The 13,320-nt window shown below is 48.5% G+C and overlaps 1 protein-coding gene across 2 annotated transcripts in view; it reads left to right on the top strand.

The window, feature by feature from the left end:
• Positions 1-9,908, top strand: part of DENND5A (DENN domain containing 5A) — a 101,135-nt gene extending 91,227 nt beyond the window's left edge. For both annotated transcript variants that reach the window (XM_044258795.1, XM_044258793.1), the window contains 8 exons: positions 2,738-2,859; positions 4,061-4,206; positions 4,755-4,873; positions 5,263-5,444; positions 6,035-6,117; positions 6,581-6,704; positions 7,255-7,423; positions 8,871-9,908. In XM_044258795.1, the coding sequence (XP_044114730.1) occupies positions 2,738-2,859; positions 4,061-4,206; positions 4,755-4,873; positions 5,263-5,444; positions 6,035-6,117; positions 6,581-6,704; positions 7,255-7,423; positions 8,871-9,054 (1,129 nt within the window). In that variant the 3' untranslated portion in view covers positions 9,055-9,908. The remainder of the gene's footprint in view (positions 1-2,737; positions 2,860-4,060; positions 4,207-4,754; positions 4,874-5,262; positions 5,445-6,034; positions 6,118-6,580; positions 6,705-7,254; positions 7,424-8,870) is intronic.
• The last annotated feature ends 3,412 nt before the right edge of the window (positions 9,909-13,320 follow it).

The following is a 13,320-nucleotide window of genomic DNA, read 5'->3' as shown; positions in this document are numbered from 1 at the left end:
GTCTGGACCCTGCCGGAGTCTCCATAGAGCTTAAGGGCTTTCCAGTGGCCCTTGTAGGCTCCCTCCCTCCACGCTTTTCACCTAGAAAGAGGAAGAGGAAAGATTCCAAGGTTCTCACACTCCCAGGGGCCATTCAACCTACAGTTCGCTTCTCTGCATTTGATTTTCTTTTTATTTGTTTTGTACCCTACCTATCAGAGGAGTGGGAAGGAAAACTATCCCCCTTCTCTGCCTCTTGGACCACAAACTTTCCACTTTCCCTATGTTTGGCTCTTTCTTCACTGGCAAGCCTGTTGGGCATTTTTGTTTAGCATTTCCTTAGGCATCTTTTCATGGTGTCCTTTATTATTTGACTTCCCCAAGGATGATAAAGCAGAGGAGTGGGCCTTAGGGAAATTTTGCGTAGAGAGTTGAGTAAACCTGCAGAATCTGTTTTTATTCAAAGTGAAAATGTAATGATTTAGATTGTTTATTGTGTATGTAAACCTCAGCAAGAAGTAGGTTTAAACCCTTCATAGATCAGAGAGCTCACTTTGAGAGGTTGTGAAACAGCAATTCTTAAAGCACTTAAATTTGATTTCCTAGAGGGACAGGAGGGCTTAGGAATAAAATTTGGAGTTTGGGAGAACAAGTGAACATATAAGCCTGGTCTGGAAGGGAAGTGTTTGTACACCAGATTCTAAGGGACAGTTGTGTATGGTTAGAGAAAAACTTGCTATTGTAGCAGGTTAGGGCAGGAGTGTTTCTTGCTGGCCAGTGTGGGTGTCAGGACAGGGAGGCATCTGAAAGCAGGTCAAGCACAAAGAACTTTGTGAAGTCCAGTACAGTGGATAGGTCTGGGTATGTATGAGACAAAAGGCCCAGGCAGCAGCAAACGGCACACAGACCTTGGTCAGGAGGCTAGTTTTGCTTTCTTTAAACTGTAGCCCCTTTAAAAGGAGGTAAGCTCAGAATTTACTCAGTATTAGAAACTTTCCTCCTTATATTTTGGCCCCAGTACTACTCCAGTGAGTGGAAAATGAGTTTTGCTGCCACAGATTGCATTTTGGGTGGGGTAGAAGGGAGGTAAAAAAGAGGCCCTTCATCAAAACTTATTTATTCCTTCATTCTGCTCTCTCTTACCTTTCTCTTCAGTCTGCCTAAAGCTCCAGCCACATCACACCACTCATGCTTCTCAGGATGCTAGGTGCTAGATTGCTAGAGTTTGTCTAGACATGTCAGAGACTTGGTTTGTCCTTCCCCTGGGCACCCATAGCATTTGTCACAGTATTTATTCAAACCTGCCTCACCACTGATAGGCTATGTTATCATTGTCCAGTTGCTTGCCGCTTATTACAATTTCCTTTCATTGAGGGCATGAATGAGCATGTTGCCCAGCACCTAGTAGGTATTCACCTGGGCACATAAAATGTGTACATAGCTGCACAGACAGGAGGAGGAGGACAGCCTTGGAGAGTATATCTTGATGGAATGTTCCTGAGTCTCTGGGATTTCCAGGTAGCCTCCAAAACTGTTTGCAGCTTGGAGAAGGGAGTTAGGTCGAGGCAGGGTAAGGGGGCTGCAGGGTCTAGGGGAGAAAGTTAGCTCTTGTATACTGAGCTCACTGTTTCTCCTTGACCTCATGCAGTGACTAATACTGCGTAGTAGCCCCTCTACCCTGAAACTCACTTTGCGTGGCTGCTGTGGCCTTATATTATCCTGTTCTCTTTCTCTTCCTGCCCTTTCCAGGATGCTGGCTTTCACAGTCCTCAGTTCTCTGCATGCACACATGTTCTTTTCACACTTTCTCTCTCACTTAGTGATCTCACGCATTCTCATGACTTCTGTTTGCAGTTGTGTGACTTCCACATCTGACCTCGTAGCTTTGACTTTTCTTCTGAGCTCCAGTCCCGCATTTATTTCCATCCAGATTTCTTACCTTTAGCTCAGCAAGAACAAAAGCAAGCTTCACAGAATTATTCACCATAACTACCTTTCTCTCAAATGTTTTGTTTATATCACCACTCTTCCCCCTGAATGTCCCTACTCCTCCCTACCTCGTTTGAAATTGGGGTCCATTTTGACTCCTTGCTTTGCTTTACCTTCCACGTGCACATTTCAGGTCCTTTGCCTCTGTCTCCACCTCTCTTCTTGTCTAGTGCTGCTGTCTTAGTTTCATTCTTGGGCCCTTTTCACTCATCAGATGCACTAAATTTAAAATTTTCTGAAGCCAGCTGTGGCTTTCCCTTTACTTCTAGGGTAAATTGCAGAAACCCATTGCTTATAGGGTAAGCAGTGTTTGAATTCATGGGTCTGAGGTCTGCTGGAGGGTCTGAGGCTGCCCCGGTAACGACTGGTGATCACAGACCTCCTGCCACTGTTACTCCTATAATGCCCACTGGGGTGATTCCCCTAGCTAGAAGCCTGAAAGGGCCTGTGCCATCCCTGAAGGGTGACAATTCCAGCCCCCAGTTGAGGAAAGGAGACCCTGTGACTTCTGACACTGCATTGTAGTGACGTCAATCCTTGGACACAGGTAGAGTTTGGTTTTGATGTTTCTGCTATGGTTTCAGCCACTTTCCCTATAGTCCTCATTTAGATGGAGTAGCTGGCTTTGTTCCTTTTTTAGGTGGCTCTAAAAAACTTGAAGCTTGACATCTTATTCTTCCCTTAGCTGTCTCCTTCCAGAACTGAGTAATTCTAGCCTCTTTCCCCTCCTTTTGGCCGGGGGACTGATGTATTGCCTCCTCTCTGACAGAAAGTTGTACAAGCGCTATGCCTTCCTGCGCTGTGACGACGAGAAGGAGCAGTTCCTCTATCACCTCCTCTCTTTCAATGCCGTCGATTACTTTTGCTTCACCAATGTCTTCACAACTATCCGTGAGTAGCCCTGTGCTCCCCACTAGCCTTCACAATTCCAGTCTTCATGAGCCTGCTAGCGCACTGTCCCTTTTTTTAAAGAAAGAAGATTGTCACTTGTACTTTCAATTTGCTTTTTGTTTCTGTAGGAGAGAGGTACATTTGCGCTCTGTGGAGGCTGTTTTTTCTCTGAAGCTTCTTGTTCTTGTCCTGAACTGGGGAGCTCAGTCTTTTTGGCCATCATGTTGTCACTGTTGTCCTAGGCACTGCTTGAGGGGCCTAAGGCGATAAAGGTGGGGTGGAGTTGGATGGCATGGTGAAGTTCACTGCCCTCTTTGCACACCTGTAAATAAATCTCCCTTTTGTTTTGCGAAAGGGAAAGCAGATTTCCTACTCAGAGGAGTGATACAGCATCCTAGAAGGTTTTAGACCAGCACACAGGGAAAAATTACTCCAGGTTGCAGTGGGAGATTTGGGTTCAGGCTCTGGTCTGCCCTAACTCATTAGGTTTCTGTGAGCAGAGTTGACCCCTTCTGTGGCCCTATCTCCCTATTTGCAGAGTGCGGAAGGAGGGTTCAGTATGGTCCAAGGAAGGCTTTTGGAGCCTCATCTTCCTTTGGTACCAGGATGCTCTTTTCCTTAGGGGTTAGTCTCTGACTTTGCCCCATGGCTAGTTGTTTGGCCCATGACTCAGCAGCCTCAGCAGCATGGACTCTTGTTTCTGTATGACACCCATCCTCCCTCTCAGAGAGGAGTGTTGTAGGCTGCAGGAGAAGCAGTACTGGACTGGAACTTAGGAGACTCACAGGAAACTATTTACCTGTCAGTACCTCAGAAAGAATATTATAGGACCTCTCTGGAGATTGTTATTAGAGTTCATGAGATGATAGATTGAAAAGTGCTCTGAAAAGCAATTCAGTACAACACAGAGTTGGTGATATTATTTGATGAACAAATTCACTTAGCCTCCGAGCCTGCAGATGGGCTTGGATCTTTGACTATGCATGGTGACCCTGAGAGGAGTGAGACTGATGGTAGGATTGGCTAATACTCTAAGCCTGCCAGAGACTAGGTCCTGGGATCTGCTGCTCCTGGCTCTGCTCAGGCCGGTACAACAGGGGCTCCAACCACGCCAGCACACCTGGGCAGGCAAGTCAGGGCCCTTTCAGGTATGGAGGGATTCCTGACCCCCCTCAATGCCTTTGTGGCTTCCCCCAAACAGTGATCCCGTACCATATCCTGATTGTACCAAGCAAGAAGCTGGGGGGCTCCATGTTCACCGCCAACCCATGGATCTGCATTTCGGGAGAACTGGGTGAGACACAGATCCTGCAGATTCCCAGGAACGTGTTAGAGATGACCTTTGAGGTATGTGTTATCCAGGGATCACAACCCCAGGCTCTTGGGGATCTGAGTCCAACAATGCTTATGGAGGCTTTCTGCAGAGTTTTATGGTGGTCTTGCTTTTATAATGTTAATATATTAGCACAGTTGACCTGTCCTGGGATGATCAGAGGACAAAGCCAAGGGTTGACCCAAGAATGGGGGAGCCTGCCCTGTCTAAGTGGTCTCTGACTCGAAGACACTTCTCTGTCTGGATTTGCAGAACTCCTTGCCCTTGTCATGTTCAGAAGTCACAGAGACTTCTGAATCTCAGACTACTGTCCCACTTTCAGACCCTTCTGTGTGTAGGCCCTTTTCTTCCTTTGGGTAGTAGCATCTTCTTTCTTGATCATTCCCCATCAGCGAGAGTGCTGGACCCCAGCCTTGGTGGTAGGGGAGTCATGTGCTCGTCCCTCTGGATACTAAGGGACCAGGTTGCAGGCAGCCAGTCAGATCTGTACCTCTGAGTAGTGCCTCTCTGTTCTCTTAATTCCTGACCTACCTGCCTTCTTTTTTTGGCTGTTTTTTCACAGTGCCAGAACTTGGGAAAACTCACGACGGTACAGATAGGCCATGATAACTCTGGGTTATATGCTAAATGGCTGGTGGAGTATGTGATGGTTAGGAATGAGATCACAGGACATACCTATAAGTAAGTGTTCCCTCACCTGTGCCCTGAGATAGTGGGGTAAGGTATACCAGGGACTGGGTTTGATACCTGGGTATATGGAGTTCCCAAGGAGATCCTTTAGGTCGTGGTAGACTGAGGTACTTCCTGTTTGGCTCTGCCTCATGCACCTGAAAAGAAACGGAAGGAGCGTTTTCCAGGCTAAGACATCTGATGTTGGTGTACACAGGTTCTAGGCTACCCATCATTCAGGTGTCTTCCCCAATGATGCACAGTGGGGTGGATGAGCAGGGCTTTGAGGAACCCCAGCCTGGTTTCAGAGCCTGTCTCCAGGGATTGGCTCAAAAGATGGCTTTTGTTGAGCAGCATGGGGAGGAGCTGGCAGCTCTGACAGGCCATTGCTTGACCTTTAGGTTCCCATGTGGTCGGTGGTTGGGGAAGGGCATAGATGATGGGAGCTTGGAGCGGGTCCTGGTTGGGGAGTTGCTCACATCCCAGCCTGAGGTGGACGAGAGGCCGTGCCGGACCCCGCCCCTGCAGCAGTCCCCCAGCGTCATCCGGAGGCTCGTTACCATCTCACCCAACAACAAGCCCAGTAAGTGGGAGGAGGGGTTGGGCCCTCATGCCCCCCAGGTGGGGAATGTGGGCAGATGTCTGGGACCCTGATATGTGAGTCCATACCTCAGCCTCTACAGCTGCCTTGGTATCTGTCACCCTCCTCTCATGAATCTGTGTGTGTGTGTGTGTGTGTGTGTGTCGGGGGTGGGGTGTCACACTCAGAGGCTTCTGCAGCCTGGCCTAGGTCCTCTGTGCTATTTATATATGATTCTAGAGAATGAGAGGTCTACCTTCTGGCCTTCTCCTTCCTTGTTCTTGGGCCTCACAGCCAAGTCTTGCCCTCTTTTGGTTGCCAGAAGTTCCAGGGTAAAATGGAAAATAAACTTTCCCTGCCTCTTTTAGAGATGGAGCTCTGAGGTAACTCTGAAAAGCTTTTGCTTTTCCCCAAGATTTTAGAAAGGGCTACCTCAACAAAGTTGAATGGGCAAGAGCCACTCTTCCTAGGGTCCAGTCCAGGCTATCCTGCCTCTCTCATGTGCCCTTCCTATGTCCTTAGTCTTGTGCTCAGTCAACGAGGCATTGTTAGCCTCTGAGATTGGTTAGGGATGTCTGCTTGATTTTTATCAGAGCTGAACACCGGGCAGATCCAGGAGTCCATCGGGGAGGCAGTCAATGGCATCGTGAAGCACTTCCATAAGCCTGAGAAAGAGGTAAGCCTTCCTGCCCTCCAACCCAGGGCTTTATATTGAACAAGAGAGAATAATCTTTTTCCAGGCCCATGTAGTGCGGACAACCCGGAGTCTAGAGTGTGTGCCTTGGGGTCTCGGCCAACTTTGGGTTACCCTGTTTCCTTACACACTAATGACCCAGTAGAGTCCCTTGGGCCCCTAATGAGCAGTGTATTTTCCTGTCTTCTCCTGGATTTTCCTGGATCTCCCTGAACAATGGTCACTCTGGCTTTGTCCCTGTCGTGGCGACCCAGATCCATCCATCTGTTCATCTACACACTGGCAGCTGCTCTGTGCTTCTCACTGTGCCAGGTGCTGGGAGACAGACAAGGTCCCAGCCAGGGTTTTGCTGCCGTCCCAGCTGTGGACTCTGGTTTCGGGGAAGCAGTGGTGGGGAGGCAGCTTGGCTGAGGCAAGCCTGGCATTCTCTTATTTCTTTACATAGCGAGGCAGTCTGACGCTGTTGCTCTGTGGAGAATGTGGCCTTGTCTCGGCCCTGGAACAGGCTTTCCAGCATGGATTTAAATCTCCCCGGCTCTTCAAAAATGTCTTCATTTGGGATTTCCTGGGTGAGTTGAGCCAGGGTGTGAGGGTGGGAAAAGTATGCAGAGACATGGGGACTCACCCACACACTGTGGGTGCTGACCACTGGGGTCTGAGGTGCAGAAGCCAAACCAGGTGACTCTCAAATTAGATCTAGTTTTGTTTTCTCTGGCTTTTCTTGAAGGCTTAGAAACAGTCCTCACACTTTTTCCTTGTAGACTCAAAAGGCCAGTTGATAGTACTTGGAGCCCAACCCCTGTGATGTCCCCACTTGGAGAATTTTCATGCAAGAACCTTTTCCCTCAGGAGTGTTTTTCTTTCTTCTTTTTTTAAACTTCAGACTAGGGAAAAGACCATCTTTATGTCAAGGGCCATGTAAGGAAATTTAAAACATAAGAATAGGGACCTTATATTTTGACATGTGACCAGCAATGTCAGAACATTCATGTTACATTAAGTTACCTGCATCAACACGGAGAGACCCATGGGACATGGGACTTGCCCACAGGACAGTCAGGCAGGCATAGGTTGGTTTTGAGAGTCTTTGTCACTGGGAAGCTTTTCTGCTCTTCACAGAAAAAGCACAAACCTATTATGAGACTTTGGAGCAGAACGAACTTGTCCCTGAGGAAAACTGGCACACGAGGGCGCGGAACTTCTGTCGGTTTGTCACCGCAATCAATAACACTCCCCGGAACATAGGCAAGGACGGCAAGTTTCAGATGCTGGTGTGCTTGGGAGCCAGGTACTGCAGCCGCATGGCCCCAAGCCTCGGAGGTGGTGCCGGGGGCCTAGCGTGCGGGGTGGAGTGGGGAGCGGCTAATGACTCGAGGCCGCTGGGCAGGGGAGGCCTTAGAGGCCCTGAATTTCCCTGTATGAAGCATATGTGTGGGGATGAGAGTGTGTGTAACTGGGTGGGGGCGCATTTTGTTAGGGAGGACTAACACCATCCCGCTGGTGAGATTTGAAGCGGAGTCTATCTAGTCATTCCTTCAGCAAACATTTGGCTGTGTCAAGCATTATGGAAGGCAGGGGGAATGAGCTGAATAAAACATGGTCCCTACCATTTAAAAGTTTACATGTCCAAATTAAAGACGGTTCAAGGCAGAAGGTTGTGAGAGTCCCAAAAGGAAGCATACATTCATAGTTACACTGAAACTGTAGAGGAGAAAGATCAGAGAAAGGAGGAGGTGGTATCTGAGGCTTAGAGGTGGGGAGGGAGTTTGAAGCAGACAGAATATGCAGAGAGGTCCTAAAGGAAGCAAAAGACGTGGAGTTAGGAAATAACAGGTTAACGTGGGAAGGTCAGTCATAGGAAACAGTTGAAAGGAGGATAGGGGCCTTGGGGAGCTGGGGCAGAGCTCTATTAGGATAGAGTTGTTTAATCAGGGCACTGAAATAATATGAGTTTGATACCATGGATGGTATACATCAAGAGTGGAAGATTGTTGGGGCTGTTCCTGTGGGTCAGGTAAGGGTGTGAAGGCCAAATAAATGTAAGGCAGAGGTTCATTTGGGCCAAGGAAGGCATAGTAGTTAAAAACAGACTCTGGAACCAGATTCACTAGGTTCATATTTTCAGATCAGCCACTCACTAGCCATATGAACTTGGACAAGCTACTTAATCTCTCTCTACCTCAATTTCTTCATCTATAAAGTAGGGGTAATAATAACACTGATAGCACCTACCTCATATCATAGGGTTTTATGAAGGTTAAAAGCTCTTAAAACAGTGTCTGGCACATGCCAAGTGCTATGTGGATGTGAGCGCTTAGGATTAGTTCTGGTGGTGATAGTTCTGGGGAGGACTGATGCTCTGGGACAGATTGGCTGTTGAGATGGAAGAGGTGGTGCTGACTGGACCTCGTGTCTGGCTGGGGTTTAGGGAACTGGGGGAAGTAGGGGGAGGCAGGGGAGGAGGTGTGGACCTGGTGGCAGGTAATGGGGTCAACTTGGGTCAAGTTGGGTTGGTGTCCCTGGGGCTTAGTCCCTAGCAGGAGCCTTTTAAAACCATGTAAGGCCTCTTTGCCAGGCACTGTTGGGGGAGGGAGAAGGGGCTGGGGTAGCTATCTACTTTTCCAGCCTCAGACTTTGTTCAAGGAGTGACGGAGCAAGTTTCCCCCTTGATCTTGTACTAACTATTTCCCTTCCCCTTCCCTTCTGATCCGCCCGGACTGACCCTTCCCCACCAGAGATCACCTTCTACACCACTGGATTGCCCTGCTGGCCGACTGCCCCATCACCGCACACATGTATGAGGATGTGGCGCTGATCAAAGACCACACACTTGTCAATTCCTTGATCCGCGTGCTGCAGACATTGCAGGAGTTCAACATCACACTGGAGACGTCCCTTGTCAAGGGCATCGACATCTGACCTCCCAGCACCAGCCAGCAGCAGGACGGAGAGAGACTCACCCTGCAGTTCTGACCCTTCTTCCCAAGGGGATTTAAGCAAGTTATGCAGGAGACAGGAGATGTACACTCACTGTAAAAAGAAAAGTAGAGGATTTTTGGAATAAATAATCTATTTTAGAGTTTATTTGCTGATTTGCTTTTTACACACTTTCATGTGAAAGAGTGATAGGGAGAGGGAGACGAGGTTGGTGCCGCTTATTTTGAAGCTGGTGCCCTCCCTCGCCATGGCCGCATGCTGGGAGCCTGCGGCCTCCCCGGACTGAGCCTGAGGCGTGCGGGCGGAGCAGCTCTGCTTCCTCACCCGCGCCTGGTCATGAGGCCATTCCACGTTGTTTTTAAACTAATGTTTTCTATATTAACATTGTTATGGATACTTGGCTTTCACGGGCCACACACAGGTGTGCTGAGAAGGAAGCCCCAAGCTCCAATCAAAGGGATTTTTAGTAGTGCCTCTGTGAGCACTGATGAGTCAGTCCCACATCTTTTCTTTTTTTGTCAGTATTATTTGGAACGGAGACATGCCGGGATGCACCGTCGTGCAGAAGATCACGTTTCCTCTTGGCACACAGCTGCGCGAAAGTAAACATAAGCATGTTTTAACAGGTTTTCGTTTTCTTTTTTTTCCCTCTTATTTATTTAACCCTCCATTGTGTGTTTTAAATCTTCTTTTCTTTTTTCTTTTTTTTTTTTTTTAAGGAAGGAAAAAGCTTGTCAGAGTCTAACTGGCTATGTTATTATTGTTAAATTTATGTTGTTTTGCAACCTAGAAACCAGCTACAATATGGCCCACTTAATAAAACACCTGAAACAAAACTGCATGGATCCCTGACTTTTATGGGGGGTTTGTGAGCAGTGGGTGGTGGGGGATACAGTTAGGTCCATGTGAAAGACCAGTGTGAGAGGCGTCGCATTGCCTAGGCTCCTCCCTCAACTGCCCAGGGTGCCCTCTCAGGGCCTGGCGGCTCTTGGGTCCTTCCTGCTGTAGCACCAGGAGCTTTCCCTAGTTTTTTTCTTAACTCAAATGGCTATTGAGAAGGATGCATTTAAGGGTTATTTTCCCACTCCACAGAAGACGAGGCTGAGGCACAGAGGGGAAGGGACCTGGCCAAGGTTGCAAAGGGGGTCAATTGACAGATAAGGTTGCCAAGGGGGTCAATTGACAGACAAGGTGAGATATATTTTTTTTTTAAAGATTTTACTTATTTATTCGACAGACAGAAATCACAAGTAAGCAGGCAGAGAGAGAGAGAGGAGGAAGCAGGCGCTCCCCTCCGAGCAGAGAGCCCGATGCGGGGCTCTATCCCAGAACCCTGGGATCATGACCCGAGCCGAAGGCAGAGGCTTTAACCCACTGAGCCACCCAGGCGCCCCAATGTGAGATATTTCTTTTTTTTTTTTTTTTTTTAAAGATTTTATTTATTTATTTGAGAGAGAGACAGTGAGAGAGAGCATGAGCGAGGAGAAGGTCAGAGAGCAAAGCAGACTCCCCATGGAGCTGGGAGCCCGATGTGGGACTCGATCCCGGGACTCCAGGATCACGCCCTGAGCCGAAGGCAGTCGTCCAACCAACTGCGCCACCCAGGCGTCCCGAGATATTTCTTGAAGGGTAAGGAAAACCAGGGGTGGGAACATAGGGTACATGAGACCCTATCTTCTCTCAGGGGGGAAAAGAAGCTTTTTCTTGAAAGGATTTGTCTTTCCCAGGATGGTAGGTAGTAGATCTTTATGAGGGTCCTGAGAACTAGCTTCCTTCAACCACACATTTTTTCAGGAAGTTTCAGAACTGTGGCTTGGTCAGGTAGAGGGCCTCAAACCAATTAATGTTCTCTTTTATACTTCCCTGATTTTGCTTGTATGTTCTCCTTGCCTGGATGGAATGTATCCCCTGCTACCTACTTCCTGTTCATGGTTCATGGTCAGTTTAGGAGTCACCCACTATGAAACCCTCCCTAATCCTCCGTGGGCACAGTTAATCATTCTATCATTGTGCTCCTGTAGTTGCTTAGATGCTGGTACCTCCTCTGTGGGTTATTGCTGCTTTCATGTTGGGCCCTCTCCTTGGGCTGTGAGATCCTGGAGGGTCCAAGAGGGGCATTCATTCATCTTCATCCGTGGTGACTGGCTGGCGGTGAGTGCCCAGGTAAGGCTTTTTGAAGAGGTGAGGAAAGGGCCTGGAGGCTCTGAGGACAGCTGCAGTGCAATATCCTGCCAGCAGGGGGTGTGGGTGGGCCATAGGAGTCTGCAGTGTTTTGGAAGTTGGGGAGGTGCACATCAGGCGGGGATGAAGATTCCTGGCTAGGCAAGAAGGGCAGCACAGAACTCACTGCATGTATGTCTGTTGTGGGCCTAGGCCAGAGATGACTGTAAGCCAGGTGCTTTACTCACGTACTTCTCCCTTTTCCTTACACCCCTGTGAGACAAATGTAGATTATCACTGGTTTATAGACAAGGAAATTGAGTGTCAGAGAAGTTTAGTTACTTGCCCAGGGCCACTACATCTGCTAAGTAGTTTGCATGGAGAACTGTCGCACTCCAAGCTTGTAGGTTTTCCACTGACAACTACTACTTTCCTTGATTCAGGTCCCTGCTCAGATGTCCTCAGAGACACCCATCCTGAGCACTCTAAAATACCAACAAGTCCCATCAGTCACTTTTATTCCCTTATTCTACTTTATTTTCCTTCCTAACACCTGCAACCGTTGTACTAATTATTTGCCAATTCTCAATGTTCGATTTATGAGGGAAGGACACAGTCTGTTCAGAAAGTAGCAATTGGCACAAGGTAGATACCCACTAAGTATTTGTGGAATAAATTAATTGGCAGTGGTTAAGATGACAGACTATGGAACTAAAAGTTCTTCAGTTAAATCACTGCACTCCTAATGTGACCCAGAGCAACATACTAGTTCCTGAAGCTCCATTTACTCACCATCTGTAAAATGGGAATGATAGTCGTGCCTTCATCAAAGGATTGTTGTGATTGCTAGCTGACTACACACACGGGTCAGGTGTGCAGTAAGTGCTAGATGAATCTTGGTGGTTGTTACTGCCCTTTTGTATCAAGCCCTGGTTCCAGACTGAGACCCAGATACCTGCACCCCACCCCACCCCACCCCATCCTTAAGGAACTCAGAGGCCAGTGCCACTGTGGAGGAGTATGACACCAGGGAAGGTATTGACCATAACGAGCTGTGCTTAGGGTGGGGAATCGTCAGAGGGAGTGGGTGTTGCCTGTAGCGAGAATAGCGTGAGCGGAGGGGTGCAGACATGAAGGAGCCAGCCAGACTGAGATGCTCGGGGGTGCCAGCACCAGAGTCCATTCTGAGACCGAGAGGGGAGCAGATTTGTAGGTTCCACATCCATAAAGTAGAGGAGAGAAGGAAAAGACTTAAACTTTGCCAGTGCTCAGTAGATGTGGACCGAAGAAAAGACCACCTGAACCAGAGTCACATCACCTGTGTGTGGCATTCCTAGTGCATGCTTGCACCTGTGAAGATGAGTCCTGCCACTTTGAGCCCTCCTAGGATCTGAGACATGGAAACCTGTGGTCCGAGCACAACTGCTGGGCTGAGGCGTGGCAGCTGTGTGTTTCAAGTGCAGTGTGTGGCCTGAAAGACCACGGACAACACACAGCCGACTCACCCTAGGGCAGTGTCTTATGTCTCAGGGAATAAGGGGAGGAATCTCTTTTTTTTTTTTCAATTTATTTATTTTCAGAAAAACAGTATTCATTAGTTTTTCACCACACCCAGTGCTCCATGCAAGCCGTCCGTGCCCTCTATAATACCCACCACCTGGTACCCCAACCTCCTCCCCGCCCCCGCCACTTCACGCCCCTCAGATTGTTTTTCAGAGTCCATAGTCTCTCATGGTTCACCTCCCCAGGAGGGATCTCTTTAAGGCAACCTAGGAGAGCTTCTCCTTTATCTTCTTCCAGCTTTTAGTCCTGATTACTGGAGCCAGTGCTCATGCCAGGTAGAGTTAAATGACCCTTTGTGTGCTGAGGGATCTGACTTGTCCAACTGTCCCGTCGGTCACGGTTCTGTATGGTGGGGGCACAGCACCTAGCACTTAGTTACGTGCTTTAATGGAGGGTGCTGGTGGCCTCAGTGAAACGGTGCAGGAGCAACACCCCTTCCAGCAGACGTTGCTGAGAAGGTGAGTGTCCACCATGTTTTAGAAATTAAGGCTCTTTGGGGACCATCTATCCGTCTGCTCCTCCTCA

The sequence above is a fragment of the Neovison vison genome, chromosome 7, assembly GCF_020171115.1.
Source record: "Neovison vison isolate M4711 chromosome 7, ASM_NN_V1, whole genome shotgun sequence".
NCBI lineage: Eukaryota > Metazoa > Chordata > Mammalia > Carnivora > Mustelidae > Neogale > Neogale vison.
Note: the sequence above shows the minus strand (reverse complement) of the source record. Positions and strands in the feature narration are given on the sequence as shown.